General features: G+C 41.4%; 1 protein-coding gene across 1 annotated transcript in view; it reads left to right on the top strand.

The window, feature by feature from the left end:
• Positions 1–23,501, top strand: part of LOC128342160 (baculoviral IAP repeat-containing protein 1-like) — a 45,662-nt gene extending 22,161 nt beyond the window's left edge. Inside the window, exons 8-13 of the mRNA XM_053289109.1 lie at positions 1,966–4,074; positions 8,923–9,093; positions 16,996–17,157; positions 18,186–18,272; positions 19,587–19,751; positions 22,526–23,501. Of these exons, the coding sequence (XP_053145084.1) occupies positions 1,966–4,074; positions 8,923–9,093; positions 16,996–17,157; positions 18,186–18,272; positions 19,587–19,751; positions 22,526–22,890 (3,059 nt within the window). The 3' untranslated portion in view covers positions 22,891–23,501. The remainder of the gene's footprint in view (positions 1–1,965; positions 4,075–8,922; positions 9,094–16,995; positions 17,158–18,185; positions 18,273–19,586; positions 19,752–22,525) is intronic.
• Positions 23,502–26,525: the final 3,024 nt, after the last annotated feature.

Genomic DNA, 26,525 nt, shown 5'->3' with positions numbered 1-26,525 from the left:
TTCCCAATGTAATATTGAGGGTTGAAACTGGTATGCCTAAGATGGAAGCCCGGATGTGGTTTTCCATTCTCAGCTTCTGGTTCAGATTGTCTTTCTTGTCTACAGGCCTTGCTCACCTAATTTTTATTGATAAATTTAATTCTAGTTGGAAGCAGTCAATATCTCGCCAGATAAGTTTATATGGCTTTAGTCTGGATGGTTTATTAGAAATGGGTGTTTTTCGCGCAAGACTGATATTAAAGCAGCGGATCTATGACATGGAAATGCAGACTGATCGATCTTTAATCTCTAAAGAAGTTTTCCTAGGTCTACAAATGTATAATACCAAACCTGCTAATTACTTGGGTAAGATCACCATTACTAAGTATCGCAGGATGTTCACACTGGCCAGATTTAATGTGCTACCTTCAGCTGAACTAGAAGGTAAATTCAGAGGGATACCAAAAGAGCAGAGACTATGCCCTTGTGGCTCTGGAGAACAGGAGTCTATCTTTCATATTTTACTCCGCTGTCTCTTTTATAGGGACTTTCGAACTTGTTATATTTCCTCATTACTGACTGATTTCCCAGGACATACAGATGCATTTTACGTCAACTATCTGCTCTCAGATCAGAAGGAGGAAGTAACATTTAAAGTTGCTAAGTTCTGTGAGGCAGCTAAGAATGCTAGACGACAGATGGTAAACCAGATTATGCAAACGGGAAACTGCTGATTAGGATGAGTCCATGTTCCTGATTATATTATGTATATATTATTACTATATCATGTGCATTATTATGTATTTTTTAAATTTTGTTCTATGACCGTAAATAAACATGATTGATTGATTGATTGATTGGGAACTTGCCAGTGATGGGGGTTCAAATTCCTGCCAGTGGCTGCTGCCTTGTTTTAAGTATATGCACAAACGTTAGTGTACGTGCTTCACAACACAACCTGTGTCTGACGTTGACCCAGGGGGCATGGCCAGAATCAGCAACATGGCCACTCAGCTTCATTCCTGATTCTCTCCATTCCTGATTCTTCCTGCTTGGAAGCAAATGCTGACTGGGGAATAACATACTTCTCGATGATCTGCACATACCAGATTTTGCATGGACAATCCTGCCACCTAAATTAGCCAAATGCACTACTTTTTACAGTAAAATGTGCTCAAGGAAAAGTTGATTTATTTTTTAGAATAAATTCTGAATATTTTCACTGTTATTGTTCTCAAAATATTTTTAACACTCACTAAAAGTGTTTTTAAAAGATCAATAATTCTAAAACAGCATCATGCCCAAGAAAAGCAGAACCCCTCTTCCCCTTGTCTTACTCTCCTCTCATTCAGGGAAAAGGTACTTCTCGCCTTCCTTCCTCCTCCTTCTCCTCCCTTGCTGAGTCGCTTCAGCTTTGGATTGTGGGGTAGGGAGGAGAGAAATACTAGTGATGGTTGTAGTGATGGAAGGAGGCAATGAACCATGGTAGCAATAATGAGGTCAGGAGCAACTTTGCCAGTTCAGTGCCCCAGAAAGTAGCGAGCCGAGCCACAATGGGGCCAGGGGGTGTGACATAATAAATCTATGGAATTCTTCCGCCATGGGATATGGTGATGGCCACTAGCTTGGATGGCTTTAAAAGGGCTTCAGACAAATTCACTGAGGACAGATCTATCAATTGTTATTGTCTGGTGGCTATAGTTGCAGGAGAGCAACAGCAACAGAGAGGGCATACCCTCACCTCTTGCCTGTGGTCTTCTAGAGGCATCTCATGGGCCACTGTGTGAAATAGGATACTGGACTAGATAGGCCTTGGGCCTGATCCAGCAGGGCTGCTCTTATGTTATTAGACAGGACCATCCTATTCACACAGTGTGAATAGGGTTCCTGTCACATCTTAAAGAATGACATGATGTCCACCTAGCAGTTGTTCCAAACCAATCTGCATGGGGATCTGGCACTTATTTATCCTTTCTGTTTCCACAGATGTGGCCTTTGACGAACACAAATGGCTTCGAGAACAGCTCTCAAGTGCATATAATGATATGAATTTCAGGAAAATGTTTTCTTTTGGGGAGTCTTCACATTTTGCTATTGATTTGAAATTGCTGCATGGAGACCTCTCCATTGTCTCCAAAGACATCAAAAACCAGCCATTGCAGCAGCTCCTACTGCCCGAGGTCCTTGAAAGCTTTCATTCAGTCACAGTCCTAGAAGGGGAAGCTGGAAGCGGGAAGACGGCATTGCTCCGGAAGATAGCGATCCTGTGGGCATCTGGATGCTGTCCCATACTCAGCAGATTCAAGTTTGTTTTCTATCTCTCCTTGAGTTCTGCAGGACGGGACCAGAGCCTGGCGGGTATTATTGGCAACCAGCTGGTAAAGTGTAAAGGGCCATTTACAGAAGATTCTCTGAAGAATATATGCCAGCTTTTCAAAAACCAAGTCCTGTTCCTTTTGGATGATTATGATGAAGAAAATACAGTCCCCCATGTGATCAGAGACCTGATTCAAAAGAACTACTTCAGCAAATACTGTCTGGTAATTGCAGTTCGTACCAACAGGATTGGTGGAATCCGCCATTATGCAAACATGATTCTCAGTATTGCAGAGTTTCCACTATCCAGTACCCTCTATCTGTTAAGGAAGCTGTTTTCACATAACATTGAGCTTGTAGAAAAGTTTTTCATTCAGATGGTACAAGAGGAAGCAATGCAGTCCATGTTCAAGACTCCCCTTTTTGTTGTGGCTCTTGGCACGTATTGGGTTCAATATCCCAGTGGCAACATGTTCACAGATATGGTCATTTTAAAAGCCTACCTGCTGTACAGCTCATTGAAATATCCACAGGAGAGTGATCGTCTGAAAGCCATGGTGTCCGCCTGTGGTGAACTTGCCTTGCGAGGTCTCTTCAATTCCCACTTTGATTTCAATGAAGAAGACCTTTGTGAAGCTGGGGTTAATGGAGATGATGCTGTCTGGTTTGGCCTGCTGAGCAAGTTCACTGCCCAAAGGCTTCGACCACTCTACAAATTCTTCCACCTTTCCTTCCAAGAATTTCTTGCAGGTCTGAGACTGAGTGAGCTGCTGGGTTCAGATGTGCAAGAAGATGTGGAGAAAGGGCTACAGTACTTGCAGCAAATTGACACCTTTGTGAAAATCATTGGCCGTTACCAGTACATTTTGAGATATGCCTGCAGCGAGCCTTTCAAAGCAGTGCCAATAATAATTTCCCATCTACTCAATTTATTCAGTTCTGAAAGGTCATTTGAAAGCTCATCTGAAAACAATGTTTATCTACAGCAAACTCCAGAGCATCAGCTGTGTCTACAAAAGTTTTTTATTACTGTCTCTCAAATATCTCCAGAGTTGCAACATTCAGCAGCTTTCATAATTGTACCGGATCTTCCAATAAGGTTGGCCTACCAAAGCAATATGGTTCCTGCTTGTGCTCCTCTGATCTTTCAGTTCCTTACTGGAAAAGAGTTTCCCTTAAGTCTGTTTGCTTCAGAAAGTGGGTTCATAACTCGTTTCTTTCTGGATTATCCAGAAAGTTTATTCTTACCAAGCAGATTTGTGGCAGGTCTTACTGCAAAGCAGGAAAACATTGACTTGTCCATATTTGAAAAATCATTTGCCATGCTGGGGACTCCAGTTGTTAACCAGGAATATGCTCCTGCTTTTACACTCTTTAGTGAAATGACAAAGCAGATAAAAGAAAAAGAAGATTCTATGAATCGGTTTAGCACATTTATCCCCAGACATCTTCCAGACTCCAAAATAGCTCCATTTCTTCATATCAAAGACAATGAGAAGATCCCACATTTGAAATTTGAAGTCAGCAATATAAATTCATTCCAAGCTCCCGACCTTCAGAATGTAGTGAAACTCTTTTCAGTTTTTGATCATATCGAACTCAACCTGCGGAATTGCCATGGCCTGATTGAAAGTATCAAACCAGCTATAGAACAGAATGTGGAGTCATTCAAAATTTGCAGCATACATAATGGTGACTTGAATGTAGTAGAAGAAAACCTGCTTCTTTCAATGTCTTCACTGCAGTCTCTTGAAATTCAGGGGGAAACCTTGAGACCAGGTAGAGTTCCATCACCTTGAATGTGCTGTTCTTCTCTCTGTGTTTTCATCAGGGCAGTATGCTAAAGAAAAGAGTTATTTAAGGGTGTATCAAAACAAACAATGGAATGACTACCATATTTTTATTGTAACCATAAAAATATGGTAGCAGCTCTGTGATTTAATTCCAAAGCCTAGTCTTATTCTAAGCCCTCATTCTAGCTGAATTTATGGTCTTTTAATTGGAGTGAATACATGCAGGGCCAGATTATTATATTCTGAAGCCCTAAGTTATTTCACCCTTAAAGGGCCCCATAACATCACAAAAAAGTATTATTCTAATAAAAATAACAATGGAAATAGAAATAATAAAGCTTTGTTTTTACTTGGCAATGATGCAGCAAAACGAATTTTTCTTTTGGTAAAAAGAAAACGGATAAAAACAGTTATCTTGCAATAAGCCTGTTTGCATTAGAGAAATACCTTTACATGGAAATACATTGTGTAAAACTTGAAATTTAGTCATTTTTTTGGTTCAGAGACCTCCCATAATGTGAAGCCCTAAACAGTAGTTTACTTAACTTGTGCCTAAATCTGGCACTGAATACATGTTTCCATTGCTATGTGAGCAGCTGAATCATATCTGTGTTTACCCCAAAGAACTCGCACTAGATTAAGTGGAATTTGCTCTCAGGTAAGTGTACATGCAATTACAACCTTAAATGAGGTAGAAATGTATTTGAGGCTGATGGAGTCTGAAATGAAGAGTGGTTTTGTAGTAAGTAATACATTTTCTGTCTACCTAACAGTATACATGCATATTTATTTTATAACTCTTTATCTGTCATGGTTTCAGTCAAAGAACATTGTAGAGACAATGTGCCAGCAGAGATCTTTCCCCCAGGTTTCTCTTGGAGTGTGTGTGTGTGTCTACCTACCTACCTATCGGGGGTGGAGAGATTTGTAAAGCTGCAAACAGTATTTTCTGGATCCCAGAAGGATAGTGTTATTCAAAGAGAATAGTATAAATTTTTGATTAATTAACAGAAATATAATGTGCAGGATGTTTTAGTTTTTGCCTTCTTCCATTGCTCTGATGTTATGTGAAAGATACAGCAGCTGCAGTAACAGTTATAGAATGTCTGTTCATGATGGAGTGTTCAGCAGTCTAGGATTGGCTGCTGCTGACATGTCATGTCATGTGTTGTCCTCGAGGTTGAGACCTCCTGGGACTAGCATCCAGAGGGCATGGATCCAAAAGTTCTTTCTTGCCTCCAATTTCACTACATACAATGGAACCTCTATTGCAGTTATTGACCTGGATCCTTGTTGTGATCCAGTTGGTATCCACACTAATGGGCAATACGAATGTCCAGCAGCTGCTTTGGTAGGATTTTCAAAGCTCCACATGTAACTCTAGCTCTGCCCAGCACTCACACACTTCCACTGAACAGGGTGGTTAGAGCATCTCTCTCCTCAGTTTTTTTTTTTGACCACATCCTCAGTAGCAGTGGGAAGGGAAAGCTCCAATTGCTTGAGGGTTCATCCCTCAAGTACCTAAGCGAGAAAGAAGTTTGAGAAAGGTCTATTAGTGTAGATGTTCTATCACCAGAGCTTTTTCTCAAAATGTAATGTCAGAGAAGACATTTAATGTCAGAGAAGTCATTTAAGTCATTTAAATCTAATGCCAGATTACCAACATCTGGCATAACTTATGGCTCCTATGCTTAAGAGAAGAGCAGAAGAGAAACGCTTGCAAAATCTGCTTGTCATTTTCAAAACAAACACAAAAAATCTGGGAGCTGTGTTTGAAAGATGCAGTATACAAATTAGTCCTGAGACCTATGATGTCAGCTTTGACACCGACATTGACAAAGGCCCCACCACTGGAAAAACACCAAGTCTAAGTACAGAGGTTCCTACATTGTCAGCAGAGTCCATATCAACTGCAATCAGTGTGTTGATGCCAAGCCTGCAACTATCCATTCCTAACTCCACTCTGAACAGAGTAAAATGCCTAAAATGGCTAAGAGGAGACCACATGGTGAAAAAACTCTGACCAAACATAAGAAAAAGAAGCACCACTCAACACTGAAGGCAATGGAGAATTACAGTACAGACAAAAGTCAGATGGCATTGAAAATACCATCAGTGGAGAGAATCTTTGACATCAGCAGCACCTTCAATGCAAAAAAGCAAGGAGTCAAAGGGGAAAGGGAAAGATCAGTCTATACTAAAAGAGACCTAGGCATCGAAGGATACTGTGACTTCACAACCAGCATCCACAACCCTTTCGATACTGACCCAAATGCCATTGACAGCCACAATATTCACCTTAGATGCCTTGACCTCAGATACAATTATTAGAACACAGAGAACGGAAATTCCAGTTGAAGAGCCTCCCCATCACAATCTGAAGTAGGCTTGTGCATGTTTGCAAATGTCAGGATTGGACTGGGCCCGCTCTGATACAAACACCCAAATGTTGGTTCAAGTTCCATTGGACCTTTCAGAATGTCAAGTTTCAGATCGAGTTGGGGGCCAGGATCGGAGTTGGGATCAGGCTTGGGTTCATAACTGGGTCACGGCCCCTGTAGTAGTCTATGGGGAAAGTTTAAAAAAACAAAAATGCCCCCCACCCAAATCTACCTCACAAATAGGTAAAGATGATTGGAATCTGTGTATTTAATTACAAGTGGTTCCAATTATCCTTTGATTTTAAATTGAATTTTAAGAGTAACCAGGAAATCATACTCACTGTGAAACTTGGAAGAAAAGTTTAGAGACATCCGAGAATCTCATTTTCAAAATGTAAATTAAAGTTGAGTAGGGCAGTATAACAGCAAGGAAATACACATCCTCCAAAATTCACAAGCTTTCCCCCAAGACCTCTTTAATACGCAAATAAAATAAAACCTAAAAACAGATGTTCAAAGTAGCAAACATTGCGATGTAACACATCAGCTTCAGTGCTATATAGTAGTGGCTGAAACATGCTCTTAAATACAATAACTCAACATCATGACACAGCAAAACTGACAGTAATTAGCCAATCCTGTTAGTGTCAAGTAGTCCTGTTACAACCCCCATCCCCATGTCTGATAATCAGAGGGAGATTAATAATGGGAGGGAGAGAGTAAAAATTAACACCCTCACTCAATAGCCAATGAATTTCATTGTTGGGTAATTAAAACTGCCTGGCAAAGTGTATATAAAAGAAGGAATATAAGTACAAGGTTGTTCCAGCAGTTAGATAATAGGGATGTGCACGAGCTGTTTGTGCACTCAAAGGCAGGGTGGGACGGGGTACCTTTACAGCACAGGTAAAGAGCACCTTACTTGCTCACCCATGTCCTGCCACTTCCCCCCTCCAAGCACTCACTTTTCAAATGCCTCACTTTTCAAACTGCAGCAATGCTTCCTGCAGCTGCCATGCAGAAAAAGTTTGACAAAAGAACTTGTCAAACCCAAAAGACACAAATCACTACTACAGTCTCCACTACCTCAAATTCCCCTCTACAGGATCAACCAGTTTCCCAATGTAGCCAAGTGTGCTGCACAGAATGGACCTGAATGCAGGTTAAAGCTGTATGCTGGAGGCGAAGGGGGTGCAAGAGCCAACTACAGTCAGATGGAAAGACTGAAGCCAAGACCCACACACATGCAGCTGGTGGTTCCAAAGAGGAGCACACACACAGGCTTGGGGAACCGGGGCAGAAATAGACAGATTTCTGCCCTGAGGGGGATCAATGACCACTCCTTCATGCAGAGAGAAGGAGGTTCTGTGGTTGACAAAGGACTGCATTTTGCTTAATTCAGTTGGTGTGAAGTGTGGTCACGGTGCAAGATGAAATGTAATGGTTTGAATAACTGTATGGACTAGAATAATGAACTGACTCAAAGTTTATCTGGTGGTCCACAAGGAAGATCTTCCTATGTGCAAGATAATGTTTTCTGTAGCTCTGAGAATCTTTTCCTGCCAACCTTACATCAGACCATTAGCGCTATTCCTTGCAGGGTGGGAGAGACCACTTAATCTGTGCATTTGCAGGAGCCCTTAGTGCAGCTAATGTCAACAATGGGAATTCCAACGATTCCTTGAGAATTAGTTACCTTGAGTCACGTCTGCTCAACCAGGCAACCTCTCTTGTGTTTTTCACATGAGGAGGACCTGGGAGTGCCATCCTTTCAGTCGCATGCCTATACTTTGACCTGTTTTGCCTATGACTAGTGACTGTTGTGAGTTACTGCCAAATATGGATAGGTGTAGAGAAATCACACTCCCGTTACTCTCATCCAAAACAGAGTCTGCAAGCCTGCAGGTCCAAAGGACATGATGAGGTGCCTTGAGGAGCCCTCAAACAAGCATGTCTTGTAACAAGCTCTATATGTTTTTGTGTCAATACATTGTTGGTGGCCTTCTGTTATGTAATCTGTTGTGATGAATACAATGACAGTGCCACCTTTATCAGCAGGCTCTCTCTCTTCTGGAGATTCTTTAAAGTCATTCTTTCTTCTCATGAAAGGTTTTCATAAATTGGTTTAAGCTGGTTTGGGTGCATGGTTGTTGATTCTGGATCCAGAAATACCTTTCTGCACTGTATCTTTCATGTAATATCAGAGTAACTGCAGAAGGTGGAAGCCAGACAGTCTTGCACATTATATTTAGGTTTGTGAACTCTCTCTCCTAAGTAGGTTCTAAATCTTACATTTTAAGGATTATGCTCAAATATTTGAAATCTAAGGGGCTGAAAAATCCTGCTCAATTAATACAGAAATGTGATGAGAAATTTTACATGAAGAGCCATTGGCTGGAATGATATAGACTCTTCACTTACACTGGATCACTGATTGTTATATGTTTTTTCAGAAACTCTCCTTTTAAATTTGGACGAATATACCTGCTTGAAGGAATTCACAGTGGATCTACCTAATAGTCAAAATATATTTGATATAATCCCAGAAGGGTTCAAAAATCTTCAGAACATGGAGAAACTGATAATTGACCATGTTCAGTTTGAAAGCAGTTCTTCCAGACTAGGTAAGGGGTTTGTGCGTGTGCGTGTACATGCATTATATATTTCAGCATATAGGACATAATCCAGATAAAATTAAGCACAATGTATATTTAAGTCCCACTGGTTTCAATGGGATCTAAACATTCTTAATTTTATCAGGTTTACACCCTTTGGCCACAGCCTAGCCATAGCTAGCTATTGCTAAGTCCCATTGAAAGCAACAGGACTTAAAACAGTTATGCCAAACTTGTCCCATTGTTTTTATGGGATTTAGTTGCGATTAAATTTATCTGGACCTGTTTGGTTTAAATTCCCATGTAATTTCTCCCCCTATGCCACTTTTTACCTTATTGTAAAACTTGAAGTAATTAATACCTTTGCTTATCAGAGAAGATTGGGACTTGTTGGGACTCTTTCTTTGATATATCTCTGCAGCTCAAAACAATTAGTGACTGAGTTTTCACATAATCTCTTTCTGAAGCTTCCTTCACTAAATAAGGTTTTTGATTGATTGATTAAGTGCCATCAAGTCGGTGTCAACTCTTAGCGACCACATAGATAGATTCTCTCCAGGATGATCTGTCTTCAGCTTGGCCTTTAAGGTCTCTCAGTGGTGCATTCATTGCTGTCGTAATCAAGTCCATCCACCTTGCTGCTGGCCATCTTCGTCTTCTCTTTCTGTCAACCTTTCCCAGCATTATGGACTTCTCAAGGGAGCTGGGTTCTGACACCTTTATTATACTATATTCTACACACTATTGTCTGAAAGGGAAAGTCATGGAGAAATCGAGTAATCAGTTCCAGCTTTTGGTCCTATTTCTGCCACCCCTGCTATGTAGTTCAGATTTCCACCTTACTGGTGAAGCTAGAGGGCTGTCTGGAAGCTGAAAGGCATGGTTTTCAATACTGCAGGGCGAGGCAGGGGGAGCTGTCCGCCAGTGGAGCCATCTGGAACTACAGACAAATCCAGATGTTGCATCAGCGACTGCTAAACACTAACTGAGCAGTTTTTATAGTTGGTCCAGATGCTTCACCTTTTTCTTAAGCATTAGTAAGCCACTGATGTGAATGTTGCTTCTCCTGAATTGGGCTCAGGAATTGGAGGCCTTGTGCTGCCAGTCGCCTTTGGGTTTGGGCTTCTGCTTGGACTCGCCACTGCCATTTATTTGTTTATTTATTTGATTTATATACCGCCCTTCCAAAAATGGCTCAGGGCGGTTTACATTAAAATAAAACTAAAACCAATCAACTGTCAAAATTGAAAACTGTAGAAACAGCATAAACCATTATTAAAACATTTAAAACAGTTTTTAAACCCTGGAAAACTAGGCCACACCTTTGCAGTTTAAAAACTGTTTAAAAACCCTGGAAGGCCAGGGCAAACAGATAGGTTTTAAGGGCTCTCCTGAAGGCCAATAATGAACTCAGATTATGGATTTCTGTCAGGAGTGTATTCCACAACCCAGCAGCAGCTACAGAGAAGGCCCACCTCTGAGTCGCCACCAGATGTGCTGGTGGTAACTGAAGACGGACCTCCTCAGATGACTTTAATGTGCGGTGGGGATCATGCAGAAGAAGGCGCTCTCTAAGATAATCCTCTCTAAGCCATTGCTTCTGGGAAGGATTTTGCAGGATTTGAAGCTGGAGGCTGGGATCAGTCAAGGTGTGTCAGGTACCCTGAATAAGCAGACCTTTACAGTGTTCCCTGTAACAGGGATTTCCAGATGTTGTTGACTACAACTCCCATCATCCCCAGCCTCAATGGCCTTTAGCTAGGGATAATGGGAACTGTAGTCAGCAACATCCAGCAGTCAAGAAATACGCTGCAGACTAGCACTTGGTAGGGTTGCAATGAAGGCCTTGGAAAGGATATTTCGATGCCATGACGTGTCTATACCTACAAAGATTAGAATCATTCAGGCGATGGTTTTTCCTGTGACACTATGGATGTGAAAGCAGGACTTGGAAGACGCAAGATAGAAAAAGCATTGATACTTTTGGTGCAGGAGAAAACTTTTGAGGATACCATGGAGAGCCAAGAAAACAAACAAATGGATCATAGAACAAATCAATCCAGAATTTTCTCTTGAGGCACAAATGACCAGGCTCAAACTATCATACTTTGAACACATTATGCAAAGATCCAGCTCCCTTGAGAAGTCCATAATGCTAGGAAAAGTTGAAGGAAAGAGAAGAAGAGGGCGACCAGCAGCAAGGTAGATGGACTCAGTTACAACAGCAGTGAATGCACCACTGAGAGAACCTTAAAGGCCAAGTTGAAGACAGATCATCCTGGAGAGAAGGTGGTCTATCTATGTGGTTGCTAAGAGTTGACACTGACTTGATGGCACTTAATCAATTAATCAATCAATCTAGCAATCAATCAATCAACTTAACAATCGATCAGTCAACAACATCAGGAAATCCCTGTGACAGGGAACACTGCTTCCCAAATGGGACATTTTCCTAAACTGTGGTTTTGGAGACATTGTCAGTGCTTATCAGCTCCCCCTGATCTCCATATGTGCTAATGTCCTCTTCGTCCAGGAAGGTATTGTCCAGTGCTGGGCTGGTCAACAGGAAGGTGGTTGGCGATTTAAAAATTATTTATTTATTATTTTAACACTGATACCCTGTTCTTCCTCCAGGAAGCCCAAAGCACAATACTGTACATGGTTATGCTAATCCTCATCACACTCTATGAGGTAGGTTAGGCTGGCCCAGTCACCCAGTGAGTTTCATGCAGGGGCGTATCTAGGGTGGGGCAGGCAGGGTATGTGCCCCGGGCACCACTCTAAGGGGGCGCGCACCATTTAAATTTTTTGTTTTAAAAAAATGGCCGCCAAAAACAAAATGGCCACCGTGCATGCTCAAATGGCCTCTGTGAGGCTTGGCGTGGCCTAGGGCCTCACAGAGGTCATTTGAGCATGCACGGTGGCCATTTTGTTTTCAGCTGCCATTAAAAAAAAAAAATGGCCACTGCACATGCTCAAATGGTCCCTGCAAGGCTCTAGAGGCTAGCGGGGGGAGGGGGAACCTTTGCAGACACCCCCTCCCACAGCCTTTAGGAAGCCCCCCGAAAGGGCTACAGGTAATTTTTTTTTTAAAAATAAAATAATATAAGTCAGTGTACACATATTTAGTTTGGCACTATGTACAGAGAATCAGGGCTTGTGAATACTGAGGTGAAGCTTATGAGCTAGGATTGTATTCATTTACTCTTACTTTGCTTCTTGTGAGAAGTGAGTTAAATGTGATGTCTTAATAATATGGCTATTAATGGTGTTTGTCTTTGAATCAGTGTGAAATCCTTAGTATTAAGGCCCACTGGGAGTTTCTTGCTCTCTTTCTCTCATTTTAACTCTCTTTCTGAAATACTAGAATATATTCCAAGCAGTGACACATTTTACCCTGCATATCATTTAATTATTTTTGGAGTATCTGGGAAAAGTCAAATTCTCCATTTATTTTTAAAACTTGTGTAATAGTGATGCTACAATGCATAGTAGAGAATTAGACAGGCACTTCTGTTTAGTTTTCCAAGTACACATCCACATAGTATTTGGGTATTTCATGAGCCCCAGCATACTGAAATTTGTAGTTTTCCAGCACTTTTTGGTCTGGCTACATCCACTGCTAAATAGTTTTTGAAATATTAAAAGATTAACGAGCTTGAATTGCATTTTTCAGCTGATATTATGTTAAAGTTATCTGAAAGATGGGTGTCAGATGTTTGGACAGGGGGCGCAATTTCAGTGTTTGCCCTAGGCACTATTTTCCCAAGATACGCCTCTGATTTCATGGCTGAATGGGGATTTGATCTTGGGTCTACCTGGTCCTAGTTCAACACTCTGACCACTACACTGTTACCATACTCACTCACTACACCATTTTGTGTATTTCAGTGCACCCCCAAACATGAGAAATATAGCCATTTAGCCATTTTCGTTCTTAGCCTGTTTTGGAGGAGACGCTTTAACTGGCTGCATTCTGGAACTGACAGGTCACTCTGATATGGCATTTAAGAACATGAGAACAGCCCTGCTGGATCAGGCCCAAGGCCCATCTAGTCCAGCATCCTGTTTCACACAGTGGCCCACTAGATGCTGCTGGAAGCCTACAGGCAGGAGCTGAGGGCATGCCCTCTCTCCCTGCAACTGGTATTCATAGGCATCCTGTCTCAAGGGTGGAGGTGGCTTATAGCCCTCCAGCTAGTAGCTGTTGATAGACCTTTTCTCCATGGTTATCCAAACCCCTCTTAAAGCCATCCAGGTTGTGGCAGAGAATTCCACAAGTTGATTATGTGTTGTGTGAAAAAGTACCTCCATTTCCTGGTCCTAAATTTCCTGGCAATCAATTTCATAGGATGACCCCTGGTTCTAGTGTTAATGAGAGGGAGAAAAATTTCTCTCTTTCTACTTTCTCCACACCATGCATGATTTTATAGACCTCTATCATGTCTCCCCACAGTCTTTTTTGTAAACAAAAAAGCCCCAGGTTTTATAGTCCTGCCTCATAAGGAAGGTGCTCTAGGCCCCTGATCATCTTTTGAGGTTGCCCTCTTCTGCACCTTTTCCAGTTCTACAATGTCCTTTGTTAGATGTGGTGACTAGAATTGTACACAGTACTCCCAAGTGTGATCGCACCATAGTTTTGTATAATGGCATTACAATATTAGTAGCTTTATTTTCAATCCCCTTCCTAATGATCCCTAGCATGGAATTGGATTTTTTCACAGTTGCCACAATATGCTGTCCACCCTGACCCCAAGATCCCTCTCTTGGTCAGTCACTGACAGCTCAGATCCCATCAGTGTATAAGTTGGGGTTTTTCGTCCCAATGTGCATCACTTTACACTTGCCAACATTGAACTTCATTTGCCATTTTGTCGCCCACTCACCCAGTTTGGAGAGATTCTTTTGGAGCTCCTCACCATCTGTTTTGGATTTCACTACCCGAAAGAGTTTGGTATCATCTGCAAATCTGGCCACCTCGCTGATTACCCCTACTTCTAGATCAGGCCTGCTCAACTTCGGCACTCCTGCAGATGTTGACCTACAACTCCCATAATCCCTTGCTATTGGCTACTATGGCTGGGGATTATGGGAGTTGTAGTCCAAAAACAGCTGGGGGGCCTAAGTTGAGCAGGCCTGTTCTAGATCATTTATGAATAAATTAAAAAGCACCGGTCCCAGTACAAATCCCTGGGGGACTCCACTTCTTACTTCCCTCCATTGTGAAAACTCTCCATTTATACCTACCCTCTGTTTTCTGTCCTTCAACCAGTTAGCAATCCACACATGTATTTGTCCCTTTATCCCATGACAGCTAAGTTTCCTCAGGAGTCTTTGATGAGGAACTTTGTCAAAAGCTTTTTGGAAGTCCAGGTATACTGTGTCAACTGGATCAACTGGATCCACACACTTGTTGACACTCTCAAAGAACTCCAAAAGGTTTGTGACGCAAGATTTACCTTTGCAGAAACCATGCTGGTTCTCTTCCAGCAAGGCCTGTTCTGTGCTTTACAGTTTTATCCTTGAGAATGTTTTCCATCTGTTTGTCTGGAACAGACGTTATGGTAACTGGCTTATAATTTCCCGGGTGACCCCTGGATCCCTTTTTGAAAATTGGTGTTACATTTGCTACTTTCCAGTCCTCTGGTAGAGAGTCTGATTGTAGGGATAAGTTAAGTTATACATAGAAGTGACAAGAGATGATGTTCTAAACTGTCTGGAAAATTGCCAGGGCCAGATGGCATCCATCCAAGAACCCTCAAAGAACCCAAATGTCAAATTGCCTATCTCCTTGCTATCTCTTTTAGCAAGGAGATAGCAACAATTCTAGAATGGTTCATTTGGGAGAGCAAAGGGCTGGTAAAGATAATTAGTAGTGGGTGCAAAGATTTATTTATTTTTTAATGAACTTGGCCCTCCAGTTATTGGTGGGTTTGGCCTCAGGCTTGCTGGCTGGAAAGATGCATTCATCCCAATTTGTTTCAATAGAATATGTTTGCTGGGGTGGAAATTGGAAGAGGGAGGCATTTTTTAAAATTGAAAGCTACATGCAGATTTTAAATTTGTTATTTAAAACTTTGACATTTATCTATTATGTCTGGCAATTAATTTGCTTTGATTCCCAAAGCTATGCTACTTTTATGGACAAATGGGTGGGGTAACGAAAGAGGTCATGGGGAATCTTTTTAGAAGTCTGGCTTCTACCTCTTACTGCTGCTCACTGAAGTAATCCCTGCACAAAGTAGGGATATGCACAAAACCGGCTTGGCCTATTTGGTTCGAATTTGAACCAGCATCAAACCAGGGTGGGTAGGTTCAGTTTTGGCTTTGCTTGAAACACCCCGCCCCATTCAGTTCAAATTTTAATGACATTCAAACTGGTTCTAAAAGGTTCTACATAGGGTATAACGGGGACTCAAACTGGCCCATTATTCTCTTTGTGAAGCATTAAACCGGGGTGGGTGTTAGGCACCCAGGGTGCCTACCACCCACCGAACCCCTAAGCAATCAGACACTCCTGTGATTATTCATGAATTTTTGAAGATTTTTCCATTTTTTGCATTTCTCCCATAGGGAATAATGGGGATTTGAGGCAGCCCCATCCCCCCCTTTGGGTTTGAACTGGTTCGAATAGAACCAGACTCTGTTTGGTTTGAATTCAGACTGGCATTGCCAATTCAATGCCCTATTTGGTTCGAATTCGAACCTTCAAACCAAACCAGTTCGAATTCGAACCTGTTTGCACATCCTTAGCACACACTGACTGTGTCACTGCACATGATTGCTCTCATTTGATCAAGGTAAATTTCTGCAGATGAATTATATTGAGAGTCCAAAGCCATTTCCCCACTCACCATGTTCAGAGGAGGTGATGGGGCAACTCTCTGATTGCATAGCACAGATGTTTTCTACTAGTACTACATCATTTATATACCGCTCTTCAACCAAAGTTCACGAAGCGGTTTACAGAGAAAAATACATAAATAAAATGGTCTCCTGCCCCCAAAGGGCTCACAATAAAAAAAGAAACATAAGGCAGATACCAGGAACAGCCACTGGAGGGATGCTGTGCTGGGGCTGGATAGGGCCAGTTCTCTCACTATCATGCCAATGACTGATACAATAAATAAATAATAAATAAATAATATTAATAATAAAAAATTCAAATTCTATAGAAATTTCAGTATCAGGTCAGAACACAATCCAGTGGTGTAATGTTGTTGGTAGCATGGGTTCAAAATTTGGTGGCCACCACCATAGCCATGCCCCCTGTTCACCTGCTGCCTTTATCCCCCTGCCCTGGGTTCTGTGGTCACCTCCTCACCTCTGCCTGTATGGTGACTCACCTACTGCCTCTCTCCTCTACCACCAGGCCTTTGCCCCCATGATGTCATGGGAGTTCCATGGAGGCTTGCTTCTTAAGGTACAAGGAGCTGCAGCAGCTTCCTAACCTATGCCTGGCCACTGCATACTATAAAAACATCAAGGCCCAGTGTCTGTCACTGTGCTATGATGTCTTTATAACACACAGAAGCCAGGCAAAGCTTAGGGGCCACTGCAGAGGTTGAGGAGGCAGCAGCCCAGAGGACCGGAGCAGGAGAGATAGCATATCTGCTCAAGGGTAGGTCCATGTTCATGGAACATGTCTGCTCCATTGTAGTTCTGCCAGTGATACGATTTGAAAACCAGCTAATTGTTCAAAATGCATGTCTGAAATGTTGATTGGTTCATTTGTTCTGTGAGCAAAATAAAGATATTTATTTCTTTTCAGGATAGCGATGCAGAATGTGTGGCCAGGCTTAAGTAACATGGACTTTTCTTCATTTTCTTTTAAGTAAACCTACAAGTGGTATAAGAAAATTTGATATGACCATAACCTGCTTCACATTATAATTTATTTTTTTTTAACAGTTGGATGTATACAGAACTTTCCAAATCTCTCTGTTTTTCATCTGAAACATTCAGACTTTTCTGATTTGGGGGCTCTCATAGATGCAATGTCTTCTTGCAAGATGCTAACAGAAATACAATTCACACAATTGCCTTTCAGAAATAGAGACCTGCTCTCTCTTGGTAAGGATGTTTTGCTAACTGTTGCAAAATCAACCATAGTTATATTCTTATTAAATGTTTCCCATCAGCATAAAAGCTGCTGTATAACTGGATCATTACTGAAATCAGAATTTTCAAGTGTATGTTAGCAATAAGAAGAACTGAAACAGCTTTACATAGTGTATTCTTCCTCTTTACTTACATGTGCACTCTAGATTCAGGATATTAATAGTTATTAGGAAGTTCACCCAACCAGAAACTGGGCAGGAGACAAGTCTTACTCGGTTGCGGGAGTTGGATGCACTCCCATTTTGTGATCGTGTGTGAGAGAAAAACAAGGGAGGAGGCGGGGAGCTTGATGGTCTGTCAAGCCCCAGTTGGGTAGAATAAACATCCTTTACCCAGATTCCACCTCCAGCTTCTGAATGAGGTAGGTGGGGAAATTGTCTAACCCAGCTAGAATGATCAAGCTCCTGCTCCAGCCTCTAGAATGACTTCAATGTACCGCACAAGCAGCTTTCCCAAGATTCTTTAAACCATCTAAACGCCTGTTTGTATAACATAGGCACTATAGGGATTTTAAAAATAAAGGCTGACCACAAGAAAAAGCCCTGAGAAATGGGAGTATCTCCTCTCCACTGAGAGAGGAGAGCTGGTCTTGTGGTAGCAAGCATGACTTGTCTCCTTAGCTAAGCAGGGTCCACTGTGGTTGCATATGAAAGGGAGACTAGAAGTGTCAGCACTGTAAGATATTCCCCTCAGGGGATGGAGCCGCTCTGTGAAGAGCAGAAGGTTTCAAGTTCCCTCCCTGGCTTCTTCAAGATAGGGCTGAGAGAGATTCCTGCCTGCAACCTTGGAAAAGCCACTGCCTGTCTGTGAAGACAATACTGAGCTAGATAGACCAATGGTCTGACTCAGTATATGGCAGCTTCCTATGTTCCTATGGGAGTAGCAGGGGAATTTTAAAAATGTTTACTTTCAACACTGTAAATATAATCAATGATAACTCTCTCCTATAATACTTTATACAAAATTTATCTCTTCTGTAGCTGCGGCTTTGCCAAATTTTACAAGGCTAAAAGTACTGGATCTTACACATCTGTATTTCACTGACAAGGAAGCCTGTACAGCACTGGGTATGATTTATGTTTTCATTCTCAAAAAATATCATCTAAAGTAATTGGCTCACTGTATATGGAAACTATTAATGCTGTTACCCAAGAACAGAACTTGCTGTTTCATATACTACCAGAATAACATATCTTGAGATATTAATTTTAGTCTGATTGTGTATTTTGTATTGCGGGGGAGGGAGGGAGGTATCCATTGGATGACGTTCAAGAAACCTTAAAAGTGAGACTGGAAATAAGTGCATTTAAATACCAGTTCACAAGTTGGATGTATATCAAATGAGGTTCAAGGTGTAACTGTACTGTGCCAAAGCCCAGTTGCATGTCTAATGTACAGTTAGTTGCCCTGTACCATCAGCACAGCAGCTAGGCTTTATCCTCTCAGTTTCCACTCTTGCAATTTCCCCTCAGTCCTCATCTTTCTCCTCAACTCCTATGCTATTCCCTTACAAAACAAATTGTTCTAGTAAGAACTATTCTGCCTACTTTTCTTCACTAGAATTGATAATTGCCATCCTCACAAGTTAGCCCACTTGTGCCCCAAATGTTCACGCATCTGCCATCCTGAATTGGGATGGATGACAAACTATGCCATTGAAGCATATGTGTTCCTACAGCTGTAGAAAATTGGTTCAAATCGGTTAGGCACAAGTTAGCCCACTTGCACCTCAAATGTTCATGCCTCGGCCATCCTGAATGGGGGAGATGACATCATCACAAACTACACCGTTGAGGTGTCCCTATGTGTCCCTACAGCTGAAGCAAATTTTGTTCAAATCGATTAGGCGGTTCACAAGTTAGTTCATTTGTATCTCAAATATTTACGTGTCCACCATCTTGAACTGGGGTGGGTGACATCATCACAAACTATGCCATTGAAGTGTCCCTATAAGTGTACCAAATTTGGTTCATATTGGTCCAGGCATTGCAAAGTTGAAGAGACGGGGAAAGATACACGGAGACACACAGACACTCTCACTCTCTCCCAGATGATTTTATAAGCTTACTTTCCTTAAAGAAAGAAGGCTAAAAAAGATCCTCCAGGAGCAAGAGTTACATTTGTAAGACTTTTTTTTTTTTTTAAACAGGTTGGCTAGAAATTTAGTACATTGGTTTTAGCACTTGTGATGTTTGAACTATAGTGTTTAAAGAGCATTTTAAATGAAAGTTTTAATTATCTATCCTGGGATGGCTTTCAGAAATCAGGATGAGCCAGAGTTTTACATCTAAATAATATGGACTATTAATTATTTAATATAATAAAATTAACGATAAAATCAAATAATTTATTTATTTAATCCAACTGTTTTTGTTTTACAGCAGAAGCATTGGGTCATCTTGAGCATTTGCAGGAGCTTGTTCTACCTACTGGAGAAGGAATATGTTATTCAGCTAAACAGATTATTCAGCAATGCATTCATTTTCCAAATCTCCGACAGCTGGAGTTCAATGTTTCTTTGAGTAGTGAAGGCCTTTTGGAAATACGTGAGTTTGTTTTTAAGTCCCTGAGATCACCTTCCCTCACACCCTAGGAGGCAGTCACTGCTGTCTCGGGTACATGAAAAAATACAGCAGCCATGCCTTATATTAGGCCTGATCCTGTCGTTTCTCCATGATAAATAACATTGTGGTGTAAACTCAGGGAAAGCTGTATAATGTGCAATCCCATAAAATGGTTAGGTAATCTAAATAGCTGTGAAAGTTGACTTTCTATCAGCTTTGGTGCACCAGAAGGACTGTAAGGATCAGATCCTTGGAGAACTTTAAACTTTTTAAAAATTTCACTTCCATAACAAATTATGGAAAATTATTTTTTAACAAATTATTTTTAACATAACACATACTTAAGGCACTGTTCAGATCAGTTATTTCCCCACTGTCTTTCTTTGCAAAATGTTCTCACTATTCCCTTTTTAGAGATCCTGAATGTGTTTGTCTTAGTTTAGTTTAGAATGTCCATAATCTAGTTATAGTTAACATCTCAGATGCCACCATGTCTAGCTATCACAGTATAATCTGGACTCCACTGGTGGCACAGAGTTAGAGTACTGCAAGAATGGGCCTCAAAATATTTGTCTGTATGGTCTCCAAGAAACAAAAATTCTGACCGAGTACCATATGACAGTGGGGCAATTGTCTTTGCTTCAAATACCCTAATGACTGCTGAAGCATAATATCCTCCAGCAATCCTGGCAGCTCCCAATTCCCCTTGCCTTGAACCCTCCACTCCCTGAAGCATTTTTAGAGGGGTTGGGGGTTGACAAAGGGAGGCTGCTTGCTTGGGCCTCTGCCTACAAATGCCACAGATACATCTTTTCTGTTCTCCATGGGGTACATTCACATGAATTAAACGGGCTCACATTCTCCTCAGAGAAATGCTGACAGTGAAGAGGCACCCGTGCTGCTATTAAGCATTGTACAATCACAGTTTCAAATGTTACTCCTATTATTACCAGTGCAAGTAGCATCCCAACTGCAATTGTGCAACACTTAGTTGGCATGCTTTGGAGAGCCTTGCAGTGTCACAGGCACCTTTCTTGCCCAACAGAATTTCTCTGCAGAGTATATGAGCCAGTGTCTGCTACTTTTTGTTAAAAGAGGATGAGTTCCTTACCTCCATACTAATTGGGCTAGTTCAGATGTCACACAGAACTATTATTAATGCTTGGGTTTGTGTGACGTCCATAAACCTTGCAAGTGCATACTCCCCATCCTCTGCCTCTGCAAGCCTTTAAGAAATTCTGCTTCTGATTTGGGTTAGAAATAAGCCAAGAACAGTCATGCTGTCTGAATTGAACAGTCTTGGTTGAGTTTAACTAATTTCCCTAAAATAAACTGAGACATGAGCCCAAGGTGGAGAGTGGGTTTCATATCTGAGTTTATTTTACGGAAGTTGGAATCTGAACCAACTGATCTTGGTTTATGTTTGGCTTGCTTTGAACCTAATTTGGAAGCAGAATTGACTGAAATGACTTGGAGATTCATATTGGTGGGGCGGGGGGGATGTGCCCTCCTGAGGCTGAGGAACATCACACAGAATGAAGCTTTAACTGTGGTTCTGTGTGACATCTGAACCAGTCCATTACATACCAGAACTACATGTTGCACAAGAGAGATCCTATTTGTTCCAGTCATGTGAAGACATTTCAATAAGGAGCGGGTTACAACCTGGATTCAATCCTGCTCCCAACAGGTGATTGGTGCCGATGCGGCCATCCATTTATTTGGTGCAGTGTTTACCATTCACAATTCAGCAAACAGAAACAGTCCCTGAGTGATAGATACCAGAATTCAGTAGTGGAAACCACACTTGCAATACCAGTTCCCTGCAAAGTTCCCACAACATTTGTGGATGTATGTTCCACATGTTCATTTCACCTTTGTTGAATCCAGAATGACAGTGAATAGAAGCACAGGTGTGAGTTCTGCTATAGTAGAATCACGTGAGCAAAGAAAGGGTACATATTTCCCTGCAAAATGACATGCCAGCTCTATCCTCTATTTTAACTCCTCTCTGAGGATCAATACAGACAAAACAGAGCCATGTGGAGACTGACAGGAAAGCCAAGCATTTGATGAATTATTACAAATTCATCTGAATTAAGAATTCAGTTGTAGATGCCATGAGGAGAATCGGACAGTTTACATGCTGTTACAACCTCAACCTAATCCCTGTATGTAAGTAAACAGCTCACCACAAGCAGTAAAACTAGTCAGCTTAAAACATTCTCCATGTGCTCCCTGTTCATATGCATCAGTGAGATCAGAGCAAAAGTTAAGAATTTGTCAAACTGAAATGACTGTTCAGGGGAATATGACCTCAGAGAACATAGGGATATTTAATTATACCAAACAACTCATGCTACTATTATAAACTGTGTGTGTGTTCTTAATGTAGGCTATCCGAATCCATAATTATGCTTATTAAGAGCTGGTCTTGTGGTAGCGAGCATGAATTGTCCCATTTACTAAGCAGGGGCCACCTTGATTTGCATTTGAATGGGAACATGTGAACACTGTGAGATATTTCGCCTAGGGGATGGGACTGCTCTCAGAAGAGCATCTGCATGCAGAATGTACCAGGTTCCTTTCTGGCATGTCCAAGGTAGGGCTGAGAGAAATTCCTGCCCGTAATCTTGAATAAGCTGCTGCCAATCTATGTAGACAATATAGAGCTAGATGGACCAATAGTTTGATTTGGTATAAGGCAGCTTATGTTCCTAAATAATTCATATCTATCATATTTTGCTTTTTTTTAGCAAAGGTAGCAGCTGACGGCGGTTTTCAAAAGCTTGAAATCCTGACGCTCAAGTTAAATAACAGCATAATAGAAGAGGAGTGGAGAAACTTCTTCCAAATCTTGTCCAATATGCCAAAGTTACACACAGTGGACTTTAGCTGCCATTTTGAGCATTCGATCAAATGCCAGGCAGCAACGGTGAAGTCCTTTGTTCAATGTGTCTCCAGGCTGCCTAGCCTCAAGATAATTGGCATGTTAGGATGGCTGTTTGATAAGGAGGACCTCAAAATGTTTGATGTCATGAAAGAACAACATCCTCAGTCAAAAAGTTTAAGTTTAAATTGGAAATATGTGATGCTGTTTCCACCAATTATACAAGAATAGAGAAACTGAGCTAATTAATTTGGTAACAAAATTAAATGGTTGATAGGTATGTAAATAGAACAATCATAACAGTGACCCTCTACAATTAAATGAAATCCTGGCAATCAATTAAAATGTCAGATGTATAGTATATTGGGTAATTAATTCTTTTTCAGCCTGTTATCTGCCTGTAATACTGGAATAATTTAGTGGCAACAAGAAAGCTGCTATGTGCAGTTGTAGGGATACAAGACGACACTACGGAGAAAGTCTCATTAATTCTGCAGAACTACATCCAATTAAATGTATGTTTAAGCTGTATATAATTATATTGTGCTGTTCACAGCAGTAGTAATTGAACATGCAAAAATAAATGCATACCACCCCATTGTACAAGTAGGTGGAAATTTTAACTGATGAAAAAGCTGTCATAGCTTCTGTCTGTGATCTCAGAGTCTGGGGCCCTGGCAATCAATATGGTGTGTGTGTGTGTGTGTGTGGAGTTTATCAATCACCAATAAAAATTGGGTCATTGCATCTATCTTCTTAGGTTGTACCAGTGAAAAAATAGGCATATATATTTGTTATAAAGTGTATATGTTTATGCTTGGTATAAAATGCAATCTGTAAATCCTGGCTCTTACTAAAATGAGAAGAAAAGTCAATGGAAATATGCACCACCAAGCTCATCCAGATTTACTTGTGTAGAATCATGCACAGGATCAGGCTGCACGCCTGGGAGCAGTGCAGAAACAGCAGTGAAGAACCTTTTTACAGGATGGATAGTGGCCTCTACTGGCAAACTGTTGAATAGTAAAGTTTTTTAAATTAGTAAAATACCTTCAGATTACCATAAAGACTCTTTCCTCCACACCCCACAAAAATTGTAGGATGAAATACAGTACTACCACTGAATGATGAGCTTTAAGCTACCATTATTTTTTTCAGGGAAATGTTATGTTTAGAATGATGTAAAATAACTGTTTTCTCTTGATTTACCTTATTGTGGGATGGATGATGCTGATGTGTTTAGAATACTGACTGACATGAGGAAAATTACTCAGAGTAGTCCTACTGAAACCAATAGTCCCACTTAATTTCAGTGGGACTATTTAGGGTGATTTCTCTCATTCTATCAGCCACTGTTCATACACCGAGAAAGCAGCTTGTCACGTTACTATTTTCAATAAATGTGAAAATACTACACCTTTAATTTGGCTCCATACATATTATTATTCCTACAGAAAAGCAAACCAGCTTCTCTTTTAGCCTCATGGCAGCTGTTTGATCCAGTATCCTTCTGGAATGTCTGAGAGTGTTGGTGGGTGGGAGGCACTGCTTTACAATGGTTCCGCTCCTACCTTTTGGGCAGTATTTCAGATGGTATCGCTTGAAGACTGTTGCTCCTCGAAACGTGAGCTTTTGTATGGTGCCCCCCAGGGCTCCATACTGTCTCCAATGCTTTTTAACATCTACAGGACACTGCTGTGAGAGAGCATCTGGAGATTTGGTGCAGGGTGTTATCAGTATGCTAATGACACCCACATCTATTTCTCTGTGTCAACATTATCAGGAGAAGGCATAACCTCCCTAAATGCCTGCCTTGAGGTGAAAAGGGGCTGGATGAGGGATAATGCTACATTGTCACTTACCTGAAAGGTCATTCTCCTCAGGAGGATGGAGTGTATCCAAGGATGGGTTATGCCTCCCGCTTGCTCAGAGACAGGGCCAATCAAAAGAAGGCATATCAAGCCAGTGGGGAGGGAGGGATCAAACTCTCAGGCTCCAGGATTCAAAGCTCTGAAAATAAGAGTGCTCTGGTGCAAACAGATTCAAACTCAACATAGTAAACAAGAATAAAAACCACACGAACACCAATGCCAGAACGAGGGGAAGGAAAGATCCCTAGGAATATGCCTTATCACTAGCACAAAACCCCAGGGAGATGGGCCACCCTGAAAGAACTGCGCAACAGAACAGAATAGCTGAAATAAATGACCGGACAAACATGGGTGGGGCGGATACACTCCTGAGAATGACTTTTCAGGTAAGTGACAACATATCATTCTCCCTCAGTTTGGAGGAGTGTATCCAAGGATGGGACCTATCAGAGCCCCTTGAACCTCCTGGGCGGGAGATGAGGCTGGTCTTAAGAGGGCACTCCTGCTGCAGCACGCTGCGTCCAAACAAAGCATCGGCACAGACTAAGGTTTGGAACCTGTAGTGTTTGAAAAAGGTAGAAATGGATAACCAGGTCACTACTCTACAGATATCTGCCAAAGGCGCTAAGGTGGAAAAAGCTACTGTGGCTGCCGCACTCCTGGCAGAATAGGCTAGGCTCCCTTCAGGAGGAGTCTGACTCCGAGATGTATAGGCCAAATGAATGCACTGGCAGATTCACCTAGACAAGGTGGAGTTTGACACCTTCTGTCCCAGGGTACACTCGCAAAATGGAAGAAATGATTCAGAATGTCAGAAGGCTTTGGTATGTTTCAAGTAAATTCTAATTGCCCTGCACCAAGGAGTGCCACACCCTCTCCTTTGGAGAAGCAGGATGAGGACAAAATGAAGGCAACATAAGTTCCTGGGCTTTATAAAAAAGGAGTTTACCTTTGGAACAAAGGTGGGATTGGTCCTCAGGAGCACATAGTCTGGAAAAACTAAACAGAGATCCTTACGCACAGAAAGGGCTCCCAATTCAGACACCCTGCATGCTGAGGTTACCGCAATAAAAACACCACTTTGTAAAATAGAAACCTCAAAGAAACCAACCTCATTGTTTCAAAGTAATCCTTTGTTAAGGCTGTGAGCACCACATTAAGGTCCAATGTAGAGAACCGGTGGACTGTAGGAGGTCAGAGATTAACAGCACCCTTCAGAAAATTGGGGATGAGAAGCAAGGCTATAGATCCCCCCCCCATGCAGAATGGACGCTATAGCAGCAACCTGTCATTTCAGGGTATTGGGACGTAGGCCCCTTTTGAGGCCAGACTGTAGGAAGGCCAATACATTAGCCACAGATGCCTTCAAGGGTGGGGAAGGGACTGAGACATACACCACTGAACAAAAACCTTTCAAGTGGCCTGATAAATTATTTTGGTAGAAGGCTCGTGAGATGCTAGCATAGTATCCAACACTGCTGGATAATACCCTTCCTTAATCAAAGAGCCCTGTTCAACCTCCAGGCGAACAGATTCATCCACCCTGGGTCTGAGTGGAAGACTGGCCCCTGACTGAGGAGATGAGGGTCTGCCCCCAATCTCTCTCTCTCTTTTTAGATTTTAAAAATGCTTTTATTAGTAATATAAGTAAAAAACAGAAAAGTTATATCTCTGAGATTTCGACAAAAATACAAGTTTACAAACAAGATCTTATCCATCCAAGAAACAAAAAAACCCCAATCATAAGAAAGATACAAAGGTAATGATATTTTATATAAGTAAAATAAATGTAATTAACTAGCCACACAGTGTCTAAATCTAGGCATCTGTATAGAGTTTTTGGCCTCCCAGGGAGCCAGACAGAGAGAGGCGAATCAACCTTGACCTAGGTGAACACCCGTTGTGTTCTGCAGTAAAAATTCCTATCACAAAAATTATACTATATTCTTTATTCTTTAGAAAGAATTGGTTAGAGTGCTGGAATAGGACCGGGGA

The sequence above is a fragment of the Hemicordylus capensis genome, chromosome 2, assembly GCF_027244095.1.
Source record: "Hemicordylus capensis ecotype Gifberg chromosome 2, rHemCap1.1.pri, whole genome shotgun sequence".
In the NCBI taxonomy this organism is placed as follows: domain Eukaryota; kingdom Metazoa; phylum Chordata; class Lepidosauria; order Squamata; family Cordylidae; genus Hemicordylus; species Hemicordylus capensis.
Note: the sequence above shows the minus strand (reverse complement) of the source record. Positions and strands in the feature narration are given on the sequence as shown.